Source organism: Bombina bombina, chromosome 3 (genome assembly GCF_027579735.1).
Source record: "Bombina bombina isolate aBomBom1 chromosome 3, aBomBom1.pri, whole genome shotgun sequence".
Taxonomy (NCBI): Eukaryota; Metazoa; Chordata; class Amphibia; order Anura; family Bombinatoridae; genus Bombina; species Bombina bombina.
This window is the reverse complement of record NC_069501.1, coordinates 479,279,621-479,306,014: the sequence shown is the minus strand read 5'-3', so window position 1 is coordinate 479,306,014 and position 26,394 is coordinate 479,279,621. Positions and strand designations below refer to the sequence as shown.

Here is a 26,394-nt window from a genome sequence, read left to right as displayed (position 1 = left end):
GCAGAGCTGCTTTATAGCTCCTCCCCTCACATGTCATATCCAGTCATTCTCTTGCAACCCTCAACAGATGGAGGTCGTGAGAGGAGTGTGGAGTTTTTTACATCTAATTATTTCTTCAATCAAAAGTTTGTTATTTTAAATGGCACCGGAGTGTGCTGTTTTTCTCTCAGGCAGTATTTAGAAGAATCTGCCTGCGTTTTCTATGATCTTAGCAGAAGTAACTAAGATCCACTGGCTGTTCTCGCACATTCTGAGGAGTGGGGTAACTTCAGAAAAGGGAATAGCATGCGGGGTCCCCTGCAAACGAGGTATGTACAGTAAAAATATTTTTCTAAGGAAAATACTGCTGATACCGATGTAATGTAAGTACAGCCTTAAATGCAGTAGTAGCAACTGGTATCAGGCTGATGAATGTATGTGCAGTAAAGTAATTTTCTATGGAATAGAATTTGACTAAGAAAATGCTGTTAATACTGAAGTAATGTATGAGCCTTAACTGCAGTAGAAGCGACTGGTAGCAGGCTTATTAATAACACTACATAACCTTTAAAATGAATGTTAAAACGATTACTGGCATGTTAATCGTTTTTTGTGAGGTACTTTGGTGATAAAACTTATTGGGGCATGATTTTTCCACATGGCTAACGTATATTTCTGCATAGAAACAGTTAACTGAGTTCTCCCACTGTTGTAATATGAGTGGGAGGGGCCTATTTTAGCGCTTTTTTGCGCAGTAAAAATTCAGTCACAGTCTTCCTGCTTCTTCCTCCATGATCCAGGACGTCTCTAGAGAGCTCAGGGGTCTTCAAAATTCATTTTGAGGGAGGTAATCAGTCACAGCAGACCTGTGACAGTGTGTTTGACTGTGATAAAAACGTTAATTGTTAAATTGATTATCCGTTTTGGGTATTATGGGGTTAACCATCCATTTGCTGGTGGGTGCAATCCTTTGCTAACTTAATACATTTACTGTGTAAATTTGTTTGCTATAACTGATTTGGTTCATTGTTATCTCAACTGTGACAGTTTTTTTGTGCCATTTAAAGGCGCAGTAGCGTCTTTTATATTGCTTGTAAACTTATTGAAAGTATTTTCCAAGCTTGCTAGTCTCATTGCTAGTCTGTTTAAACATGTCTGACACAGATGAATCTGTTTGTTCACTATGTTTGAAGGCCAATGTGGAGCCCCATAGAAATATGAGTACTAAATGTATTGATGTCACTTTAAATAAAAGTCGGTCTTTATCTGTAAAGAAATTATCACCAGACAACGAGGGGGAAGTTATGCCGACTAACTCTCCTCACGTGTCAGTACCTTCGCCTCCCGCTCAGGAGGCGCGTGATATTGTGGCGCCAAGTACATCAGAGAGGCCCTTACAAATCACTTTGCAAGACATGGCTACTGTTATGACAGAAGTTTTATCTAAATTGCCAGAACTAAGAGGCAAGCGCGATAGCTCTGGGTTAAGAACAGAGCGTGCTGATAATGAGAGAGCCATGTCCGATACTGCGTCACAATTTGCAGAACATGAAGACGGAGAGCTTCATTCTGTGGGTGACGGTTCTGATCCAGGGAGACTGGATTCAGAGATTTCTAATTTTAAATTTAAGCTTGAGAACCTCCGTGTATTGCTAGGGGAGGTATTAGCGGCTCTGAATGATTGTAACACGGTTGCAATTCCAGAGAAATTATGTAGGCTGGATAGATACCATGCATGTGTACTGACGTTTTTCCTATACCTAAAAGGCTTACAGAGATTATTAGCAAGGAGTGGGATAGACCCGGTGTGCCCTTTTCCCCTCCTCCTATATTTAGGAAAATGTTTCCAATAGACGCCACCACACGAGACTTATGGCAGACGGTCCCTAAGATGGAGGGAGCAGTTTCTACTTTAGCTAAGCGTACCACTATCCCGGTGGAGGATAGTTGTGCTTTTTCGGATCCAATGGATAAAAAATTAGAAGGTTACCTTTAAGAAAATGTTTGTTCAACAAGGTTTTATCTTACAGCCCCTTGCATGCATTGCGCCTGTCACTGCTGCTGCGGCATTCTGGTTTGAGTCTCTTGAAGAGGCCATTCGCACAGCTCCATTGGATGAGATTATGGACAAGCTTAAAGCACTTAAGCTAGCTAACGCATTTGTTTCCGATGCCGTCGTACATTTAACCAAACTAACGGCTAAGAACTCCGGATTCGCCATCCAGGCGCGCAGAGCGCTATGGCTTAAATCCTGGTCAGCTGACGTGACTTCTAAATCTAAATTGCTTAATATTCCTTTCAAAGGGCAGACCTTATTCGGGCCCGGCTTGAAAGAAATTATTGCTGACATTACTGGAGGTAAGGGTCATACTCTTCCTCAGGACAGGGCCAAATCAAAGGCCAAACAGTCTAATTTTCGTGCCTTTCGTAACTTCAAGGCAGGAGCAGCATCAACTTCCTCCGCTCCAAAACAGGAAGGAACTGTTGCTTGTTACAGACAGGGCTGGAAACCTAACCAGTCCTGGAACAAGGGCAAGCAGGCCAGAAAACCTACTTCTGCCCCTAAGACAGCATGAAGAGAGGGCCCCCTATCCGGAAACGGATCTAGTGGGGGGCAGACTTTCTCTCTTCGCCCAGGCTTGAGCAAGAGATGTCCAGGATCCCTGGGCGTTGGAGATCATATCTCAGGGATATCTTCTGGATTTCAAAGCTTCTCCTCCACAAGTGAGATTTCACCTTTCAAGGTTATCAGCAAACCAAATAAAGAAAGAGGCGTTTCTACGCTGTGTACAATACCTCTTACTAATGGGGGTGATCCACCCAGTTCCGCAGACGGAACAAGGGCAAGGATTTTACTCATATCTGTTTGTGGTTCCCAAAAAAGAGGGAACCTTCAGACCAATTTTGGACCTAAAGATCTTAAACAAATTTCTAAGAGTTCCATCATTCAAAATGGAAACTATTCGAACCATCCTACCCATGATCCAAGAGGGTCAGTACATGACCACAGTGGACTTAAAGGATGCCTACCTTCACATACCGATTCACAAAGATCATTATCGGTTCCTAAGATTTGCCTTTCTAGACGGGCATTACCAATTTGTAGCTCTTCCCTTCGGGTTAGCTACGGCCCCGAGAATTTTTACAAAGGTTCTGGGCTCACTTCTGGCGGTGCTAAGAGAGCGGTGGCTCTGTACCTAGACGACATTCTGATACAAGCGTCAAGTTTTCAAATTGCCAAGTCTCATACAGAGATAGTTCTGGCATTTCTGAGGTCGCATGGGTGGAAGGTGAACGTGGAAAAGAGTTCTCTATTACCACTCACAAGGGTTCCCTTCCTAGGGACTCTTATAGATTCTGTAGAGATGAAAATTTACCTGACAGAGGCCAGGTTATCAAAACTTCTAAATGCTTGCCGTGTCCTTCATTCCATTCCACGCCCGTCAGTAGCTCAGTGCATGGAAGTAATCGGCTTAATGGTAGCGGCAATGGACATAGTGCCATTTGCGCGCTTGCATCTCAGACCGCTGCAATTATGCATGCTAAGTCAGTGGAATGGGGATTACACAGATTTGTCCCCTCTACTAAATCTGGATCAAGAGACCAGAGATTCTCTTCTCTGGTGGCTTTCTCGGGTCCATCTGTCCAAAGGGATGTCCTTTCGCAGGCCAGATTGGACGATTGTAACAACAGATGCCAGCCTACTAGGTTGGGGCGCAGTCTGGAACTCCCTGAAGGCTCAGGGATCGTGGACTCAGGAGGAAAAACTCCTCCCAATAAATATTCTGGAATTAAGAGCAAAATTCAATGCTCTTCTAGCTTGGCCTCAGTTAAGCAACCTGAGGTTCATCAGATTTCAGTCGGACAACATCACGATTGTGGCTTACATCAACCATCAAGGGGGAACCAGGAGTTCCCTAGCGATGTTAGAAGTCTCAAAGATAATTCGCTGGGCAGAGTCTCACTCTTGCCACCTGTCAGCGATCTACATCCCAGGCGTGGAGAACTAGGAGGAGGACTTTCTAAGTCGCCAGACTTTTCATCCGGGGGAGTGGGAACTTCATCCGGAGGTCTTCGCCCAACTGATTCGTCGTTGGGGCAAACCGGAACTGGATCTCATGGCGTCTCGCCAGAACGCCAAACTTCCTTGTTACGGATCCAGGTCCAGGGACCTAGGAGCGGCGCTGATAGATGCTCTAGCAGCCCCTTGGGTTTTCAACATGGCTTATGTGTTTCCACCTTTTCCGCTGCTTCCTCGACTGATTGCCAAGATCAAACAGGAGAGAGCATCGGTGATTCTGATAGCACCTGCGTGGCCACGCAGGACCTGGTATGCAGACCTAGTGGACATGTCGTCCTGTCCACCTTGGTCTCTGCCTCTGAGGCAGGACCTTCTAATTCAGGGTCCTTTCAACCATCCAAATCTAATTTCTCTGAGGCTGACTGCATGGAGATTGAACGCTTGATTCTATCAAAGCGTGGCTTCTCGGAGTCGGTTATTGATACCTTAATACAGGCTCGGAAACCTGTTACCAGAAAAATTTACCATAAGATATGGCGTAAATACTTGTATTGGTGTGAATCCAAGAGTTACTCATGGAGTAAGGTTAGGATTCCTAGGATATTGTCTTTTCTACAAGAGGGTTTAGAAAAGGACTTATCTGCTAGTTCGTTGAAGGGACAGATTTCTGCTCTGTCTATTCTTTTACACAAACGTCTGGCAGAGGTTCCAGACGTTCAGGCTTTTTGTCAGGCTTTGGCTAGGATTAAGCCTGTGTTTAAGACTGTTGCTCCACCGTGGAGCTTAAACTTAGTTCTTAAAGTTCTCCAAGGTGTTCCGTTTGAACCCCTTCATTCCATTGATATCAAGCTGTTATCTTGGAAAGTTATGTTTTTGATGGCTATTTCCTCGGCTCGAAGAGTCTCTGAGTTATCTGCCTTACATTGTGATTCTCCTTATCTGATTTTTCATTCAGACAAGGTAGTTCTGCGTACTAAACCTGGGTTCTTACCTAAGGTAGTTTCTAACAGGAACATCAATCAAGAGATTGTTGTTCCATCATTATGTCCTAACCCTTCTTCAAAGAAGGAAAGACTTTTGCATAATCTGGACGTAGTCCGTGCCCTGAAGTTCTATTTACAAGCAACTAAAGATTTTCGTCAAACTTCTTCCCTGTTTGTCGTTTACTCTGGGCAGAGGAGAGGTCAAAAAGCTTCGGCTACCTCTCTCTCCTTTTGGCTTCGTAGCATAATACGTTTAGCCTATGAGACTGCTGGACAGCAGCCCCCTGAAAGAATTACAGCTCATTCCACTAGAGCTGTGGCTTCCACCTGGGCCTTTAAGAATGAGGCCTCTGTTGAACAGATTTGCAAGGCTGCGACTTGGTCTTCGCTTCATACCTTTTCAAAATTTTACAAATTTGACACTTTTGCTTCTTCGGAGGCTGTTTTTGGGAGAAAGGTACTTCAGGCAGTGGTTCCTTCCGTGTAAAGATCCTGCCTGTCCCTCCCGTCATCCGTGTACTTTAGCTTTGGTATTGGTATCCCATAAGTAATGGATGACCCGTGGACTGAATACACTTAACAAGAGAAAACATAATTTATGCTTACCTGATAAATTTATTTCTCTTGTAGTGTATTCAGTCCACGGCCCGCCCTGTCTTTTTTAAGGCAGATCTAAATTTTAATTAAAACTCCAGTCACCACTGCACCCTATGGTTTCTCCTTTCTTGTCTTGTTTCGGTCGAATGACTGGATATGACATGTGAGGGGAGGAGCTATATAGCAGCTCTGCTTGGGTGATCCTCTTGCAACTTCCTGTTGGGAAGGGAATATATCCCATAAGTAATAAAAATTGGGTTTCATGTCCCATTTAAGATTTATACCCGGCCCTCATCCCAGCCGCAAGCTGTGTTTCAGTCTCCATCAGTGGTGGCTGGTAAAGTTTTGAGACGGTGGGGCACCTACGCTCCCTTTTTCTTCTGTTATGTGTGATCAGTCCACGGGTCATCATTACTTCTGGGATATAACTCCTCCCCAACAGGAAATGCAAGAGGATTCACCCAGCAGAGCTGCATATAGCTCCTCCCCTCTACGTCAGTCCCAGTCATTCTCTTGCACCCAACGACTAGATAGGATGTGTGAGAGGACTATGGTGATTATACTTAGTTTTTATGACTTCAATCAAAAGTTTGTTATTTTACAATAGCACCGGAGCGTGTTATTACTTCTCTGGCAGAGTTTGAGGAAGAATCTACCAGAGTTTTTTACTATGATTTTAACCGGAGTAGTTAAGATCATATTGCTGTTCTCGGCCATCTGAGGGAGGTAAAAGCTTCAGATCAGGGGACAGCGGGCAGATGAATCTGCATTGAGGTATGTAGCAGTTTTTATTTTCTGAATGGAATTGATGAGAAAATCCTGCCATACCGTTATAATGACATGTATGTATACACTTCAGTATTCTGGGGATGGTATTTCACCGGAACTACTCTGTTAAAAGTCACTAATCCTTTTAATAAGTATTTATCATGTTAAACGTTTTTGCTGGAATGTAGAATCGTTTACATTTCTGAGGTACTGAGTGAATAAATATTTGGGCATTATTTTCCACTTGGCAGTTGTTTGGTTTTAATTGTGACAGTTTCGTTTCTCTTCACTGCTGTGTGTGAGGGGGAGGGGCCGTTTTTGGCGCTCTTTGCTACGCATCAAAAAATTCCAGTCAGTTACTCTTATATTTCCTGCATGATCCGGTTCATCTCTGACAGATCTCAGGGGTCTTCAAACTTCTTTGGAGGGAGGTAGATTCTCTCAGCAGAGCTGTGAGAATTTTATATTGACTGTGAATAAAAACGTTGCTCTGTAATTTTTATGTCAAATTTAATTATTGTTATTTTACTAATGGGAACAAACCTTTGCTAAAAGTTGTGTTGTTTTAAAGTTTGATGCTATAACTGTTTTTCAGTTCATTATTTCAACTGTCATTTAATCGTTTAGTACCTCCTTTGAGGCACAGTACGTTTTTGCTAAAAAAGATTATAACCAAGTTGCAAGTTTATTGCTAGTGTGTTAAACATGTCTGACTCAGGGGAAGATATCTGTGTCATTTGTTCCAATGCCAAGGTGGAGCCCAATAGAAATTTATGTACTAACTGTATTGATGCTACTTTAAATAAAAGTCAATCTGTACAATTTGAACAAATTTCACCAAACAGCGAGGGGAGAGTTATGCCGACTAACTCGCCTCACGCGGCAGTACCTGCATCTCCCGCCCGGGAGGTGCGTGATATTATGGCGCCTAGTACATCTGGGCGGCCATTACAGATAACATTACAAGATATGGCTACTGTTATGACTGAAGTTTTGGCTAAATTACCAGAACTAAGAGGCAAGCGTGATCACTCTGGGGTGAGAACAGAGTGCGCTGACAATACTAGGGCCATGTCTGATACTGCGTCACAGCTTGCAGAGCATGAGGACGGAGAGCTTCATTCTGTGGGTGACGGTTCTGATCCAAACAGATTGGATTCAGATATTTCAAATTTTAAATTTAAATTGGAGAACCTCCGTGTATTACTAGGGGAGGTCTTAGCAGCTCTCAATGATTGTAACACCGTTGCAATACCAGAGAAACTGTGTAGGTTGGATAAATACTTTGCGGTACCGGCGAGTACTGAAGTTTTTCCTATACCTAAGAGACTAACTGAAATTGTTACTAAGGAGTGGGATAGACCCGGTGTGCCGTTCTCACCCCCTCCAATATTTAGAAAGATGTTTCCAATAGACGCCACCACTCGGGACTTATGGCAAACGGTCCCTAAGGTGGAGGGAGCAGTTTCTACTTTAGCTAAGCGTACCACTATCCCGGTGGAGGATAGCTGTGCTTTTTCAGATCCAATGGATAAAAAATTAGAGGGTTACCTTAAGAAAATGTTTGTTCAACAAGGTTTTATATTGCAACCCCTTGCATGTATCGCGCCGATTACGGCTGCGGCAGCATTTTGGATTGAGTCTCTGGAAGAGAACCTTAGTTCATCTACGCTAGACGACATTACGGACAGGCTTAGAGTCCTTAAACTAGCTAATTCATTCATTTCGGAGGCCGTAGTACATTTAACCAAACTTACGGCTAAGAACTCAGGATTCGCCATACAGGCACGTAGGGCGCTGTGGCTAAAATCCTGGTCAGCTGATGTTACTTCTAAGTCCAAATTACTTAATATACCTTTCAAGGGGCAGTCTTTATTTGGGCCCGGTTTGAAAGAAATTATCGCTGACATTACAGGAGGTAAGGGCCACGCCCTACCTCAAGACAAAGCTAAGGCTAGACAGTCTAATTTTCGTCCCTTTCGGAATTTCAAAACAGGAGCAGCATCAACCTCCACTGCACCAAAACAGGAGGGAGCTGTTGCTCGTTACAGGCAAGGCTGGAAGCCTAACCAGTCCTGGAACAAGAGCAAGCAGGCCAGGAAACCTGCTGCTGCCCCAAAGACAGCATGAACCGAGAGCCCCCGATCCGGGACCGGATCTAGTGGGGGGCAGACTTTCTCTCTTCGCCCAGGCCTGGGCAAGAGATGTTCAGGATTCCTGGGCGCTAGAGATCATATCTCAGGGATACCTTCTAGACTTCAAATTATCTCCCCCAAGAGGGAGATTTCATCTGTCAAGGTTGTCAACAAACCAGATAAAGAAAGAAGCGTTTCTACGCTGTGTACAAGATCTGTTATTAATGGGAGTGATCCATCCGGTTCCGCGGTCGGAACAAGGACAAGGGTTCTACTCAAACCTGTTTGTGGTTCCCAAAAAAGAGGGAACTTTCAGGCCAATCTTAGATTTAAAGATTCTAAACAAATTCCTAAGAGTTCCATCGTTCAAAATGGAAACTATTCGGACAATCTTACCCATGATCCAAAAGGGTCAGTACATGACCACAGTGGATTTAAAAGATGCTTACCTTCACATACCGATTCACAAAGATCATCACCGGTATCTAAGGTTTGCCTTCTTAGACAGGCACTACCAGTTTGTAGCTCTTCCATTCGGATTGGCTACGGCTCCAAGAATCTTCACAAAAGTTCTGGGTGCCCTTCTGGCGGTACTAAGACCGCGAGGGATTTCGGTAGCTCCGTACCTAGACGACATTCTAATACAAGCTTCAAGCTTTCAAACTGCCAAGTCTCATACAGAGTTAGTTCTGGCATTTCTAAGGTCGCATGGATGGAAAGTGAACGAAAAGAAGAGTTCTCTTTTTCCTCTCACAAGAGTTCCATTCTTGGGGACTCTTATAGATTCTGTAGAAATGAAGATTTACCTGACAGAAGACAGGTTAACAAAGCTTCAAAATGCATGCCGTGTCCTTCATTCCATTCAACACCCGTCAGTAGCTCAATGCATGGAGGTGATCGGCTTAATGGTAGCGGCAATGGACATAGTACCTTTTGCACGCCTACACCTCAGACCGCTGCAATTGTGCATGCTAAGTCAGTGGAATGGGGATTACTCAGATTTGTCCCCTATTCTGAATCTGAATCAAGAGACCAGAAATTCTCTTCTATGGTGGCTTTATCGGCCACACCTGTCCAGGGGGATGCCATTCAGCAGGCCAGACTGGACAATTGTAACAACAGACGCCAGCCTACTAGGTTGGGGCGCTGTCTGGAATTCTCTGAAGGCTCAGGGACTATGGAATCAGGAGGAGAGTCTCCTTCCAATAAACATTCTGGAATTGAGAGCAGTTCTCAATGCCCTTCTGGCTTGGCCCCAATTAACAACTCGGGGGTTCATCAGGTTTCAGTCGGACAACATCACGACTGTAGCTTACATCAACCATCAGGGAGGGACAAGAAGCTCCCTAGCAATGATGGAAGTGTCAAAGATAATTCGCTGGGCAGAGTCTCACTCTTGCCACCTGTCAGCAATCCACATCCCGGGAGTGGAGAACTGGGAGGCGGATTTCTTGAGTCGCCAGACTTTTCATCCGGGGGAGTGGGAACTTCATCCGGAGGTCTTTGCCCAAATACTTCGACGTTGGGGCAAACCAGAGATAGATCTCATGGCGTCTCGCCAGAACGCCAAACTTCCTCACTACGGGTCCAGATCCAGGGATCCGGGAGCGGTTCTGATAGATGCTTTGACAGCACCTTGGAACTTCGGGATGGCTTATGTGTTTCCACCCTTCCCGCTGCTTCCTCGATTGATTGCCAAAATCAAACAGGAGAGAGCATCAGTGATTCTAATAGCGCCTGCATGGCCACGCAGGACTTGGTTTACAGATCTAGTGGACATGTCATCCTGTCCGCCTTGGTCTCTACCTCTAAGACAGGACCTTCTGATACAGGGTCCATTCAAACATCAAAATCTAACTTCTCTGAAGCTGACTGCTTGGAAATTGAACGCTTGATTTTATCAAAACGTGGGTTTTCTGAGTCGGTTATTGATACCCTGATACAGGCTAGGAAGCCTGTTACCAGAAGGATTTACCATAAAATATGGCGTAAATACCTATACTGGTGCGAATCCAAAGGTTACTCCTGGAGTAAGGTTAGGATCGCTAGGATATTGTCCTTTCTACAAGAAGGTTTAGAAAAGGGTTTATCAGCTAGTTCATTAAAGGGACAGATTTCAGCTCTGTCCATCTTGTTACACAGGCGTCTGTCAGAAAATCCAGACGTCCAGGCCTTTTGTCAGGCTTTAGCTAGGATCAAGCCTGTGTTTAAAGCTGTTGCTCCGCCATGGAGTTTAAACTTAGTTCTTAACGTTTTACAGGGTGTTCCGTTTGAACCCCTTCATTCCATTGATATAAAATTGTTATCTTGGAAAGTTCTGTTTTTAATGGCTATTTCCTCGGCTCGAAGAGTCTCTGAGTTATCAGCCTTACATTGTGATTCTCCTTATCTGATTTTTCACTCAGACAAGGTAGTTCTGCGTACTAAACCTGGGTTCTTACCTAAGGTAGTCACTAACAGGAATATCAATCAAGAGATTGTTGTTCCATCCTTGTGTCCAAATCCTTCTTCAAAGAAGGAACGTCTTCTACACAATCTGGATGTAGTTCGTGCCCTCAAGTTCTACTTGCAGGCAACTAAAGATTTTCGCCAAACTTCTTCCCTGTTTGTCGTTTATTCTGGACAGAGGAGAGGTCAAAAAGCTTCTGCTACCTCTCTCTCTTTTTGGCTTCGTAGCATAATACGTTTAGCCTATGAGACTGCTGGACAGCAGCCTCCTGAAAGAATTACAGCTCACTCCACTAGAGCTGTGGCTTCCACTTGGGCCTTTAAGAATGAGGCCTCTGTTGAACAGATTTGCAAGGCTGCAACTTGGTCTTCGCTTCATACTTTTTCCAAATTTTACAAATTTGACACTTTTGCTTCTTCGGAGGCTATTTTTGGGAGAAAGGTTCTTCAGGCAGTGGTTCCTTCTGTATAATGAGCCTGCCTATCCCTCCCGTCATCCGTGTACTTTTGCTTTGGTATTGGTATCCCAGAAGTAATGATGACCCGTGGACTGATCACACATAACAGAAGAAAACATAATTTATGCTTACCTGATAAATTCCTTTCTTCTGTTGTGTGATCAGTCCACGGCCCGCCCTGTTTTAAGGCAGGTAAATATCTTTTAAATTATACTCCAGTCACCACTTCACCCTTGGTTACTCCTTTCTCGTTGATTCTTGGTCGAATGACTGGGACTGACGTAGAGGGGAGGAGCTATATGCAGCTCTGCTGGGTGAATCCTCTTGCATTTCCTGTTGGGGAGGAGTTATATCCCAGAAGTAATGATGACCCGTGGACTGATCACACAACAGAAGAAAGGAATTTATCAGGTAAGCATAAATTATGTTTTTTTTTTTTTTTGTACCAGTGAGAGTGCCAAGTGTATTTGTTAGTTCTGAAAAAAGGGAGAACACCAGAATGCTGTGTGATCAGATCACTTTGTATTGGAACCTAATAAAACAAAGCAATTAATATACTTTAGGCAATACTTGGATTCATAGTTAATGGCTGAATAGTTCACACTGGCAGGAAGACAGATCACTGTAATCGCACATAGTAGGACCTTCATCTCATCAGGTGACAAAACACTTTGTGGAAGATGTTTCAGCAAAATCTGATCTCAACAGCTGATTGTTCAATTCTTGGCTCTCCTTGTAAGCAGCTCTGCTACAAATCTGAAAGGTTTTTGTGTTCAGTTAAAATCCCTGTTCAAGTTAGATTTGCATACAGGTTTAATCGATCTGTGCTTACCATGTCTTGCACACAACCAGTCCGCATCTATACTATGTCAATCTAGTTTACAATTTGGTCTTGGTTCTGAGCTAATTAACTGCTTCTCACTTTAGTTCTTAAAGGGACACTGAATCCAAATTTTTTCTTTTGTGATTCAGATAGAGCATGCAATTTTAAGCAACTTTCTAATTTACTCCTATTATCAATATTTCTTCCTTCTCTTGCTATATTTATTTGAAAAGAAGGCATGTAAGCTTTTTTTTTTTATTATTCAGAACTCTGGAAATCACATTTTTATTGGTGGATGAATTTATCCACCAATCAGCAAGAACAACCCAGGTTGTTCACCAAAAATGGGCAGGCATCTAAACGTACATTCTTGCATTTTAAATAAAGATACCAAGAGAATGAAGAAAATTTGATAATAGGAGTAAATTAGAAAGTTGCTTAAAATTGCATGCTCTATCTGAATCATGAAATAAATAATTTGTGTTCAGTGTCCCTTTTAATCCACGTTCCAGTCAGTCACTTGCTTCAGTTATGTGTGACTGTAAAAAAAAAAAAAAAATTCACCCAGCAGCACTGCTCTTTCCACCCCCTCTCGGACATCTTTTAAAAAAACAAAACAAAACAGTATTAGTCATAATAAAGGTTAGTTCTCATGCTACATTCTGTATGAACTGATTGCACTAAATATCTTATCAAGGCCACAGCGCAGAGCGTAAGGTAATAAAGCTTTAATTTTTTTGTCAGCCAGCTTGGAAACCAGTGGGTTTTTTTTTTCTTTCTTTCTGAAAGCAAAGAAAAAGAACGTCTTTACTATCTACTAATATTTTAACTGTTTGAATAATTATTTTTGCATGGAATCAGAAAGTTTCCAGTTCTTTAAAAGCTCCTCCTAAACTTAACCCTGAATATGATATACCACTCCATGCCTTCACCATGCACCAAGCAAGGATAAAAGCGCATCCCATTGGACATGCACGCATAGTCTCGCACACAGACACCGACTCTCCAGAGGCAGAGCTTTTTTCTCTTTCTGCGATGAGTTCTTTTTAGTGAACCTTTTTCTGCAGGTCATTTTGAAATGAAATTTTAAATTTGGCAGTTACACTAAACCACCAGCTCATTTACAATGTGTAGATAAACTGGAGAATAAAGCCATTTTATAACCTATTGCAGCAAGTTGAAAATGGCATTGCAAATTAGCTGCAGAGAAAAATTACATTTTTAGGTTTTTAAAATGTCTCTTGAATTAATGTTTCCTTTGCACTTGCTCTAACATCACAGAATTATCAGGTAAAATGTAGTAGTAAAAAAACATAATTTATGTAAGAACTTACCTGATAAATGCATTTCTTTCATATTGGCAAGAGTCCATGAGCTAGTGACATATGGGATATACAATCCTACCAGGAGGGGCAAAGTTTCCCAAACCTCAAAATGCCTATAAATACACCCCTCACCACACCCACAATTCAGTTTAACGAATAGCCAAGTAGTGGGGTGATAAAGAAAGGAGTAAAAAGCATCAACAAAGAAATTTGGAATAATTGTGCTTTATACAAAAAATTATAACCACCATAAAAAGGGTGGGCCTCATGGACTCTTGCCAATATGAAAGAAATGAATTTATCAGGTAAGTTCTTACATAAATTATGTTTTCTTTCATGTAATTAGCAAGAGTCCATGAGCTAGTGACGTATGGGATATCAAATACCCAAGATGTGGAACTCCACGCAAGAGTCACTAGAGAGGGAGGGATAAAAAAATAAACAGCCAAATGCTGAAAAAATAATCCACAACCCAAATATAAATTATTCTTATGAAGAAAAGAAAAACTGAAAATAGCAGCAGAAGAATCAAACTGAAACAGCTGCCTGAAGAACTTTACTACTAAAAACTGCTTCAGAAGAAGCAAATACATCAAAACGGTAGAATTTAGTAAATGTATGCAGAGAGGACCAAGTCGCTGCTTTGCAAATCTGATCAACTGAAGCTTCATTCTTAAAAGCCCACGAAGTGGAGACTGATCTAGTTGAATGAGCTGTAATTCTCTGAGGCGGGGCTTGAGCGACTCCAAATATGCTTGATGATTTAAAAGCTTTAACCAAGAGGCCAAGGAAATAGCAGAGGCCTTCTGACCTTTCCTAGGACCAGAAAAAATAACAAATAGACTTGAAGTCTTCCTGAAATCTTTAGTAGCTTCAACATATTTCAAAGCTCTTACCACATCCAAAGAATGTGAGGATCTTTCCAAAGGATTCTTAGGATTAGGACACAATTTCTCTACTAATGTTGTTAGATATCACAACCTTAGGTAAAAATTCAACTGAAGTCCGCAAAACCACCTTATCCTGATGAAAAATCAGAAAAGGAGATTCACAAGAAAGAGCAGATAGCTCAGACACTCTTCTAGCAGAAGAGATGCCCAAAAGGAACAAAACTTTCCAAGAAAGTATTTTAATGTCCAAAGAATGAATAGGCTCAAACGGAGGAGCCTGTAACGCCTTCAAAACCAAATTAAGACTCCAAGGAGAAGAAATTGATTTAATGACAGGCTTAATACGAACTAAAGCCTGTACAAAACAGTGAATATCAGGAAGTTTAGCAATCTTTCTGTGAAATAAAACAGAGCAGAGATTTGTCCCTTCAAGGAACTTGCAGACAAACCCCTATCCAAACCATCCTGGAGAAACTGTAAAATTCTAGGAATTCTAAAAGAATGCCAAGATAATTTATGAGAAGAACACCATGAAATGTAAATCTTCCAAACTCAATAATAAATCTTCCTAGAGACAGATTTACGAGCTTGTAACATAGTATTAATAACTGAGTCAGAGAAACCTCTATGACTTAATACTAAGCATTCAATTTAAATACCTTCAAATTTAATGATTTGATATCCTGATGGAAAAAACGGACCTTAAGACAGTAGGTCCGGCCTTAACGGAAGTGGCCAAGGTTGGCAACTGGACATCCGAACAAGATCCCCATACCAAAACCTGTGTGGCCAAGCTGGAGCCACCAGCAACACAAACAATTGTTCCATGATAATCTTGGAGATCACTCTCGGAAGAAGAGCTAGAGGCGGGAAGATATAAGCAGGTTGATAACAGCGCATCCACTGCTTCCGCCTGAGAATCCCTGGATAGGTATCTGGGACGTTTCTTGTTTAGATGAGAGGCCATCAGATCTATTTCTGGAAGACCCCACATCTGAACAATCTGAGAAAACACATCTGGATGGAGAGACCACTCCCCTGGATGTAAAGTCTGGCGGCTGAGATAATCCGCCTCCCAATTGTCTATACCTGGGATATGCACCACAGAAATTAGACGAGCTGGATTCCGCCCAAACAAGTATCCGAGATACTTTTCATAGCTTGGGGACTGAGTCCCACCCTGATGATTGACATATGCCACCGTTGTGACATTGTCTGTCTGAAAACAAATGAACGGTTCTCTCTTCAACAGAGGCCAAAACTGAAGAGCTCTGAGAATTGCACGGAGTTCTAAAATATTGATTGGTAATCTCGCCTCTTGAGATTTCCAAACTTCTTGTGCTGTCAGAGATCCCCAGACAGCTCCCCAACCTGAAAGACTTGCATCTGTTGTGATCACAGTCCAGGTTGGCCGAACAAAAGAGGCCCCTTGAACTAAACGCTGGTGATTTAACCACCACGTCAGAGAGTGTCGAACATTGGGATTTAAGAATATTAATTGTGATATCTTTGTATAATCCCAGCACCATTGATTCAGCATGCAAAGCTGGAGAGGTCTCATGTGAAAACGAGCAAAAGGAATTGCGTCTGATGCTGCAGTCATGAGGCCTAAAACTTCCATGCACATAGCCACTGAAGGGAATGACTGAGACTGAAGGTGCCGACATGCTGCAACCAATTTCAAATGTCTCTTGTCTGTTAGAGACAGAGTCATGGACACTGAATCTATCTGGAATCCTAAAAAGGTGACCCTTGTCTGAGGAATCAAAAAACTTTTTGGTTAATTGATCCTCCAACCCAGTTGATTTGTGTGAGATTCTGCAGAACGTAAAGACTGAGCTAGTACCAAGATATCGTCCAAATAAGGAAACGCCGCAATTCCCTGTTCTGATTGCAGAGAATAGGGCACCCAGAACCTTTGAAAAGATTATTGGAGCTGTTGCTAGGCCAAATGGAAGAGCAACAAATTGGTAATGCTTGTATAGAAAAGAGAATCTCAGGAACTGATAATGTTCTGGATGAATCGGAATATGAAGGTAAGCATCCTGCAAGTCTATTGTGGACATATAATGTCCTTGCTGAACAAAAGGCAGAATAGTCCTTATAGTTACCATCTTGAAGTTGGTACTCGTACATAACGATTAAAAATTTTCAGATCCAGAACTGGTCTGAATGAATTTTCTTTCTTTGGGACATTGAATAGATTTGAATAAAACCCCAGGCCTTGTTCCTGAAAAGGAACCGGCATGATTACCACTGAAACACACTTCAGGAAAGCCTGAGCTTTTACTGGATTCACTGGGATGCGTGAGAGAAAAAATCTCACAGGAGGTCTTACTCTGAATCCAATTCGGTACCCTTGAGAGACAATGCTCTGAATCCATTGATTTTGGACAGAATTTATCCAAACATCCTTGAAAAACCTTAATCTGCGCCCTACCAGCTGTGCTGGAATGAGGGCCGCACCTTCATGCGGACATAGGGGCTGACTTTGGTTTCTTGAAAGGCTTGGATTTATTCCAATTTGAGGAAGGCTTCCAATTGGAAACAGATTCCTTGGGGGAAGGATTAGGTTTTTGTTCCTTATTTTGTCGAAAGGAACGAAAACTATTAGAAGCCTTAGATTTACCCTTAGGTTTTTTATCCTGAGGCAAAAAACTCCTTTCCCCCCAGTAACAGTTGAAATAATAGAATCCAACTGAGAACCAAATAAATTACCTTGGAAAGCAAGAGATAGTAATCTAGACTTAGATGTCATATCAGCATTCCAGGATTTAAGCCACAAAGCTATTCTAGCTTAAATAGATGGATCTAACATTAATTTTGATAATATAAAAAATGTCATCACAAATAAAATGATTAGCATGTTGCAGTAAGCGAACAATGCTAGACCTGTCAGAATCCAATTCTTGTTGCGTTACATTCTCCAACCAAAAAGTTGAAGCAGCCGCAACATCAGCCAAAGTAATTGCAGGCTTAATAAGATGACCTGAATATAAATAGGCTTTCCTTAGATAAGATTAAAGCTTCCTATCTAAAGGATCTTTAAAGGAAGTACTATCTTCCATAGGAATAGTGGTTCATTTAGCAAGAGTAGAAATAGCCCCATCAACTTTGGGGATTTTTTTTTCCCAAAACTCTATTGCAACTGCTGGTAAAGGATACAATTTTTTAAACCTTGCAGAAGGATTAAAAGGAGTACCTGGCTTATTCCATTCCTTAGAAATCATGTCAGAAATAGCATCAGGAATTGGAAAAACCTCTGGAGTGACCACAGTAGGTTTAAAAACAGCATTTAAACGTTTACTAGTTTTAATATCAAGAGGACTATAGCTTCCTCAATATCCAAAGTAATTAACACTTCTTTTAACAAAGAACGCATATACTCTATTTTAAATAAATAAGTAGATTTGTCCGTGTCAATGTCTGAGGAAGGATTTTCTGAATCAGGTAGATCCTCATCAGAATTGGATAATTCATTATGTTGTCGGTCATTTGAAATTTCATCAACTTTATGAGAAGTTTTAAAAGACCTCTTACGCTTATTAGAAGGTGGAAATGTAGACAAAGCCTTCTGAATAGAATCAGTAATGAATTCTTTAAAATTCACAGGTATATCATGTACATTAGAAGTTGAAGGAACTGCAACCGGCAATGTACTATTGCTGATGGACACTCTATCTGCATGTAAAAGTTTATCATGACAACTAATACAAATGACATTAGCAGAAATAATCTCCACAATTTTACAACAAATGCACTTTGCTGCCTGACATCGGTTCTACCAAAGCTAAGTTCCAGCAGATACTTCTGAGGCAGGATCAGATTGAGACATCTTGCAGAATGTAAAAGAAAAAACATATAAAGCAAAATTATCAATTTCCTTATATGACAGTTTCAGGAATGGTAAAAAATGCAAATAGCATAACCCTCTGACTTAGAAAAAGGCAAGAGGCTAAAGCAATGGGGCAATAAATAATGAAAAAAGTTTGTCCGGAAGTGACACACTCGCGTCACTAACGACGCAACCCTGTGTGAAACCTCTGCGTCAATTACGACGCTGGAAATGATGAACTTGCATCAACGGACGTGCCCTTTTCACGCCAAAAAAAATCTTGCGCCAAGAATGACGCAATAAAGTGTGGCATTTAGTGCACCCGCTAGCCTAAGACAGCCCGCAAATTAAAACAAGTAGTCAATTGAAAAAAAGTCTAAACCCCAGGTAAGAAAAATATTTCATCAATATTAACTTTCCCAAATATGAAACTGACAATCTGCAAAAGGAAATACATGAACCTGACTCATGGCAAATATAAGTACAATACATATATTTAGAACTTTATATAAATGCATAAAGTGCCAAACCATAGCTGAGGTGTCTTAAGAAATAAAAAACATACTTACCAAAGACACCCATCCACATATAGCAGATAGCCAAACCAGTACTGAAACAGTTATCAGTAGAGGTAATGGTATATGAGAGTATATCGTCAATCTGAAAAGGGAGGTAGGAGATGAATCTCTACGACCGATAACAGAACCTATGAAATAGATCCCCGTGAGGAACATCACTGCATTCAATAGGTAATACTCTCCACGTCCCTCTGACATTCTCTGTACTCTGAGAGGAATCAGGCTTCAAAATGCTGAGAAGAAGCATGTCAAGGTAGAAATATTAGCACAAACTTACTTCACCACCTCCATAGGAGGCAAAGTTTGTAAAACTGAATTGTGGGTGTGGTGAGGGGTGTATTTATAGGCATTTTGAGGTTTGGGAAACTTTGCCCCTCCTGGTAGGATTGTATATCCCATACGTCACTAGCTCATGGACTCTTGCCAATTACATGAAAGAAAGGTTCATTGCTCACAAGAATATCTTTTGGTTACTGCTGCAACACAAGTTTAAATCTTTTAGAATAGCGCTGGTGTAGAAGCATAATGTTCGTGGATGCACTTTAGATGTGCTGATGAGAATGCAGTTGCATTGACAATGTTGTGGTTGTTTGTTTTTTAGGTGGATATCACCATGTGAAGATCGGGGACCTGTTCAATGGTCGTTACCATGTGATCAGGAAGCTGGGATGGGGACATTTTTCTACGGTGTGGCTGTCCTGGGATCTACAGTGAGTTAATGAAAGTTGGAAGGGATGTTGGAAATCTAAGGGGTTAAAAATGAGTTGATTTAAGAAAAGGTTGGACTCACTTAGTGCAAGTGATAGAGGAAAAGGCACCAAATGAGGTATATTCGTATGTATGTACGCATATATATCTGTCATGCGAAAAAGAAAGTACACCCTCTTTGAATTCTATGGTTTTTCGAATCAGGACATAACAATAATCTAGTCCTTAACTGGTCTTTTAAAATTAGGTTAATACATCTTCAGATCAACAACAACAAATAAGACCTGCTAAGGACCAGATTATTATTGTTATGGCCTGGTCTGGTACTTAAAACCATAAAGTTCAAAGATACATAAATACAGCAGTAGACAGGGGCACTCTCTCAAACTATAGAGTCAAGGTACCAGGGTGCAGCAATCACGATGTATAGATATTGAACAGGTCGCACTCTCTCTAGATTTAAGTTACTGCAACCAAGTTTATTGTACAATAAACTTTGTTGTGGTGTCTTAAATCCAGAGAGTGCAGCCTGTTCAATATTATTTTATATATATTATTGTAAGACTGTTGCGAGTTTTAAAGTTTGTGATTTTTCTTAGGGGAAAGCGCTTTGTAGCAATGAAAGTAGTGAAGAGTGCTGAGCACTACACAGAAACTGCTCTGGATGAAATCAAACTGCTACGATCTGTGAGTACTAACTTTATCCCCATTTTTTTATTTATTTAAAAAGCAAAACTATATCTAGAGCAAAGAGGGTTACCCTCTAGGTTCATCATAATACATTTAACTATTTATACAAGTGCAGGTATGTTGCAGAGAGGGTGGCTGTATGCACAATATTAATATCCAAACTAGAAAAAAAGAACTATATGCAAAAGCTTTTAGTAAAAACATGTCATGTCAAAAATCCACTTGCCAAATACATATGTTTTGACTTGTATATATTAAATGCATACAAATAAGAAAACAAAATCAACAAACACACTTAATATTTTCTTGATATTTTTGGTTTGATTTCTGTATCATAAGGGCCTGGTTATCTAAACACCACCGTGGCGATAAACATCCAAGAAAAGGGTTGAGCTTAGAAGTCCCAGCAAATTGCGAGCTGACTTTCATAGAAAGTAGTGCAGCTCTCTGGAATGCAGAATTTCACATGGGAGAGTAAATGTGACAGGGAGTTAGGAACTATAACATTGGAACAAGCATTTTACAGAAATAATGAATGGTTTAGTCGTCGTTATAACGCCATAGCCATGAAATACATAAATATGTCATTTGTATATGCTACTGACTGAACAATAAAGATAAAGAAAGAAACTGTGATTGAACAGGATATTATACCTTGGAACCTCTCTTTACATAACATTTAAATCCTCTCGTTAAGCAAAGGATCACTTATGGAGCCATATGAGCTATAATTACACACAGAGGACATTAAATGATATAAATGGTCACTCTTGGACTTTTACACAGCAATAAGCCTATTGGATAACATGAGTTATATACCGATATAGTACTGTAAAATATAAGTTGTATAATGAGAGAATTAGCAGATGTTAAAATATACATTTAAAGGAGTTGCAGCTTATAAAATTTGTTTTTCTAGTAGAGATATAAAATATGAGTGCTGATGAGTAATAGCTATGACTGGCTAGTGTAGGAAGAGAAAAAAGAATAAAAGTAAGCATAGTTTATACCCTTATATGTATAAAGGAACTACAAATACTGAGCATAAACGTATATATAGTTTGAAAGCCCCAATAAAATTATAGTAGATTCTCTGCTACGAGACATTTACGTACCATTAGTTCTGCACTATGTGTGTATGCTCAAACTGAAATGCACAATTTAGAAGAGTGCACCTAAGACCTTTGTCATATCAGTTATTGCAAACCTGTAAAATAAGTTTGGCTGTGTTTTACAATATAGTCACCTCATGCTGACCCAGCAATAGACGGCTTATAATGAATTAGTACAGCCACACAGTATATCTTTAGACACTATATTATAGACCAGATTATCAGATTCATTGTGAGAATTGTAGTACTGTGCACTATTGGAATACAGTATATGTATGGCTTTGGTGAGGCTAAACTATAAACTAGGAGGGAATAGTGCGACTGAGGAACCAACTTTATGATTGGGGAATAATTTCAAGAAATTTAGAATAAGGTGTACACCAGGTGTTTATTTTGTGCTGGTTACAGTACATAAGTAAGGCTGTTTAGGCTGATCCTAAATGAAACATTTACTGACTAAAAACAAGCATGCTAGGCATATACTTAAGAACCAGTGCTGCTAAATACTACAAACCATATGGAAAGATTTAGGAACTCAACAAAGTATAACACTTAGCCATTTTAACACTATAGGCAAGAAACCATAATCCTCCTCATGCTTTAACCTATATCTAGTTGATTTCAGTATTTTCATGAGGTCCAGCAAAAGCATGTAACTCAGTTTCGCTAGGAAGCTGGGTGCATATAGATTTATGAAACTGCTTAAAGGGACACTAAAGTCAAAATTAAACTTTCATGATTCAGATAGAGCATGCAATTTTAAACAACTTTCCAATTTACTTCAATTAACAAAATGTGCACAGTCTTTTTATATTTTAACTTTTTGAGTCACCAGCTCCTATTGAACATGCGCAAGAATTCACAGAATAAGCGTGTATGCATTTGTTATTGGCTGATGGCTGTCACATGGTACGTGTATGCATTTGTGATTGGATGATGACTGTCACATGAAACAGGGGGAGTGGAAATACACAACTTTTAAAATTGTCAGAATAAAAATTCTACTAATTTGAAGTTCAGACTAAGTGCTATTGCATTGTTTTATCTTGCATTTGTTGATTATGCAAATCTACTCTGTTGACTGGTCCTTTAAAGGGACAGTCTACCATAGAATTGTTATTGTTTTAAAAGATAGATAATCCCTTTTTCTCCTGTTAAGTGTAGTCAGTCCACGGGTCATCCATTACTTATGGAATATATCTCTTCCTAACAGGAAACTGCAATAGAATTACCCAGCAGAGCTGCTATATAGCTCCTCCCCTCACATATCATACTCAGTCATTCTCTTGCAGCCTAACTAAAAAGGAAGCTGTGAGAGATCTGTGGTGTTTTTTTTAACTTAGTTTATTTCTACAATCATAAGTTTATTTTTAAATGGCACCGGAGTGTGCTGTTTATTCTCAGGCAGCATTAGAAGAAGAATCTGCCTGGGTTTTTTTCTATGGTCTTAGCAGACGTAACTAAGATCCACTGGCTGTTTCTCATCTGAGGAGTGAGGTAACTTCAGAGAAGGGGAATAGCATGCAGGGCTCCCCTGCAACAAATGAGGTATGTGCAGTAATTTATTTTTCTGAGGAATGGAATTGACTGAGAAAATACTGCTGATACCAATGTAAAGTAAGTTCAGCCTTAAATGCAGTGATAGCGACTGGTATTAGGCTGATGTGTGTGTGTGTGTGTACACTGAATGTATTTTTCTAAGGAATGGAATTGACTCTGAAAATACTGTAAATACTGAAATAATGTATGAGCCTTAACTGCAGTAAAAGCGACTGGTAGCAGGCTTATTAATAATAATACATAACTTTCAAATGTATGTTTAAAACGTTTACTGGCTTGTTAATCGTTTTTGTGAGGTACTTGGTGATAAAACTTATTAGGGCATGATTTTTACCACATGGCCATTTTTGTTTTCTGCATAGAAACAGTTTCTGAGCTTCCCCACTGTTGTAATATGAGTGGGAGGGGCCTATTTTAGCGCTTTTTTTGCGCAGTAAAAATTCAGTCACAATCTGTCTACTTCATCCTCCATGATCCAGGACGTCTCTAGAGAGCTCAGGGGTCATCAAAATCCATTTTGAGGGAGGTAATCAGGCACAGCAGTCCTGTGACAGTGTATTTGACTGTGAGAAAAACGTTAATTATATAATTATCCGTTTTTGGGTACTAAGGGGTTAATCATCCATTTGCTGGTGGGTGCAATCCTTTGCTAACTTAATACATTTACTGTGAAAATTTGGTTGCTATAACTATTTTGGTCATTGTTATTTCAACTGTGTCAGTTTTTCTGTGCTTCTTAAAGGCACAGTAACGTTTTTTATATTGCTTGTAAATTAATTTTGAAAAGTATTTCCAAGTTTGCTAGTCTCATTGCTAGTTTGTTTAAACATGTCTGACTCAGATGAATCTCTTTGTTCACTATGTTTAAAGGCCAATGTGGAGCCCAATAGAAATTTGTGTACTAATTGCATTGATGCTACTTTAAATAAAAGTCAATCTTTACATGTAAATAAATTATCACCAGACGACGAGGGGGAAGTTATGCCGACTAACTCTCCTCACGTGTCAGTACCTTCGCCTCCCGCTCAGGAGGTGCGTGATTTTGTGGCGCCAAGTACATCAGGGAGGCCCTTACAAATCACTTTGCAGGACATGGCTACTGTTATGACAGAAGTATTATCTAAGTTGCCAGAATTAAGAGGCAAGCGCGATAGCTCTGGGTTAAGGATAGAGCGCGCGGATGAGATGAGAGCCATGTCAGATACTGCGTCACAGTTTGCAGAACGTGAGGACGGAGAGCTTCATTCTGTGGGTGACGGATCTGATCCAGGGAGACTGGATTCAGAGATTTCCAATTTTAAATTTAAGCTAGAGAACCTCCGCACATTGCTAGGGGAGGTATTAGCGGCTCTGAATGATTGTAACACGGTTGCAATTCCAGAGAAATTATGTAGGTTGGATAGATACTATGCGGTACCGGTGTGTACTGACGTATTTCCTATACCAAAAAGGCTTACAGAGATTATTAGCAAGGAGTGGGATAGACCGGGTGTGCCTTTTACCCCTCCTCCCATATTTAGGAAAATGTTTCCTATTGACGCCACCACACAAGACTTATGGCAGACGGTCCCTAAGGTGGAGGGAGCAGTTTCTACTTTAGCTAAGCGTACCACTATCCCGGTGGAGGATAGTTGTGCCTTTTCAGATCCAATGGATAAAAAATTAGAGGGTTACCTTAAGAAAATGTTTGTTCAACAAGGTTTTATTTTACAGCCCCTCGCATGCATTGCGCCTGTCACTGCTGCGGCAGCATTCTGCTTTGAGTCTCTGGAAGAGGCCATTCGCTCAGCTCCATTGGATGAAATAATCAACAAGCTTAAGACACTTAAGCTAGCTAACGCATTTGTTTCTGATGCCGTTGTGCATTTAACCAAACTTACGGCTAAGAACTCCGGATTCGCCATCCAAGCGCGCAGAGCGCTATGGCTTAAATCCTGGTCAGCTGACGTGACTTCTAAATCTAAATTGCTTAATATTCCTTTCAAAGGGCAGACCTTATTCTGGCTCGGCTTGAAATAAATTATTGCTGACATTACGGGAGGTAAGGGCCATGCTCTACCTCAGGACAGGGCCAAATCAAAGGCCAAACAGTCTAATTTTCGTGCCTTTCGTAACTTCAAGGCAGGAGCAGCATCAACTTCCTCCGCTCCAAAACAGGAAGGAGCTGTTGCTCGTTACAGACAGGGCTGGAAAGTTAACCAGTCCTGGAACAGGGGCAAGCAGGCCAAGAAACCTGCTGCTGCCCCCAAAACAGCATGAAGAGAGGGCCCCCTATCCGGAAACGGATCTAGTGGGGGGCAGACTTTCTCTCTTCGCCCAGGCTTGGGCAAGAGATGTCCAGGATCCCTGGGCGTTGGAGATCATATCTCAGGGATATCTCCTGGACTTCAAAACTTCTCCTCCACGGGGGAGATTTCATCTTTCAAGGTTATCGGCAAACCAAATAAAGAAAGAGGCGTTTCTACGCTCTGTACAAGACCTCTTACTAATGGGGGTAATCCACCCAGTTCCGCGGACGGAACACGGGCAGGGATTCTATTCAAACCTATTTGTGGTTCCCAAGAAAGAGGGAACCTTCAGGCCAATCTTGGACTTAAAAATCCTAAACAAATTTCTAAGAGTTCCATCATTCAAAATGGAAACTATTCGAACCATCCTTCCCATGATCCAAGAGGGTCAGTACATGACCACAGTGGATCTAAAGGATGCCTACCTTCACATACCGATTCACAAGGACCATTACCGGTATCTGAGATTTGCCTTCCTAGACAGGCATTACCAGTTTGTAGCTCTTCCCTTCGGATTAGCTACGGCTCCAAGAATCTTTACAAAAATTCTAGGATCACTTCTGGCGGTACTAAGACCGCGAGGCATAGCGGTGACTCCGTACCTAGACGACATTCTGATACAAGCGTCAAGTTTTCAAACTGCCAAGTCTCATACAGAGATAGTTCTGGCATTTCTGAGGTCGCATGGGTGGAAGGTGAACGTGGAAAAGAGTTCTCTATTACCACTTACAAGAGTTCCCTTTCTAGGGACTCTTATAGATTCTGTAGAGATGAAAATTTACCTGACAGAGGCCAGGTTATTAAAACTTCTAAATGCTTGCCGTGTCCTTCACTCCATTCCACACCCGTCAGTAGCTCAGTGCATGGAAGTAATCGGCTTAATGGTAGCGGCAATGGATATAGTACCATTTGCGCGCCTGCATCTCAGACCGCTGCAATTGTGCATGCTAAATCAGTGGAACGGGGATTACTCAGATTTGTCTCCCTACTAAATCTGGATCAAGAGACCAGAGATTCTCTTCTATGGTGGCTTTCTCGGCCACATCTGTCCAAGGGGATGACCTTTCGCAGGCCAGATTGGACGATTGTAACAACAGACGCCAGCCTTCTAGGCTGGGGAGCAGTCTGGAATTCCCTGAAAGCTCAGGGATTATGGACTCAGGAGGAGAAACTCCTCCCAATAAATATTCTGGAGT

At 41.2% G+C, this 26,394-nt stretch overlaps 1 protein-coding gene across 2 annotated transcripts in view; it reads left to right on the top strand.

Annotated features, from left to right (window-relative positions):
- Nucleotides 1–26,394, top strand: part of SRPK1 (SRSF protein kinase 1) — a 179,846-nt gene that overhangs the window by 13,470 nt on the left and 139,982 nt on the right. For both annotated transcript variants that reach the window (XM_053706807.1, XM_053706809.1), the window contains exons 4-5: nucleotides 19,442–19,550; nucleotides 20,148–20,235. In XM_053706807.1, coding sequence (XP_053562782.1) covers nucleotides 19,442–19,550; nucleotides 20,148–20,235 — 197 coding nt within the window. The remainder of the gene's footprint in view (nucleotides 1–19,441; nucleotides 19,551–20,147; nucleotides 20,236–26,394) is intronic.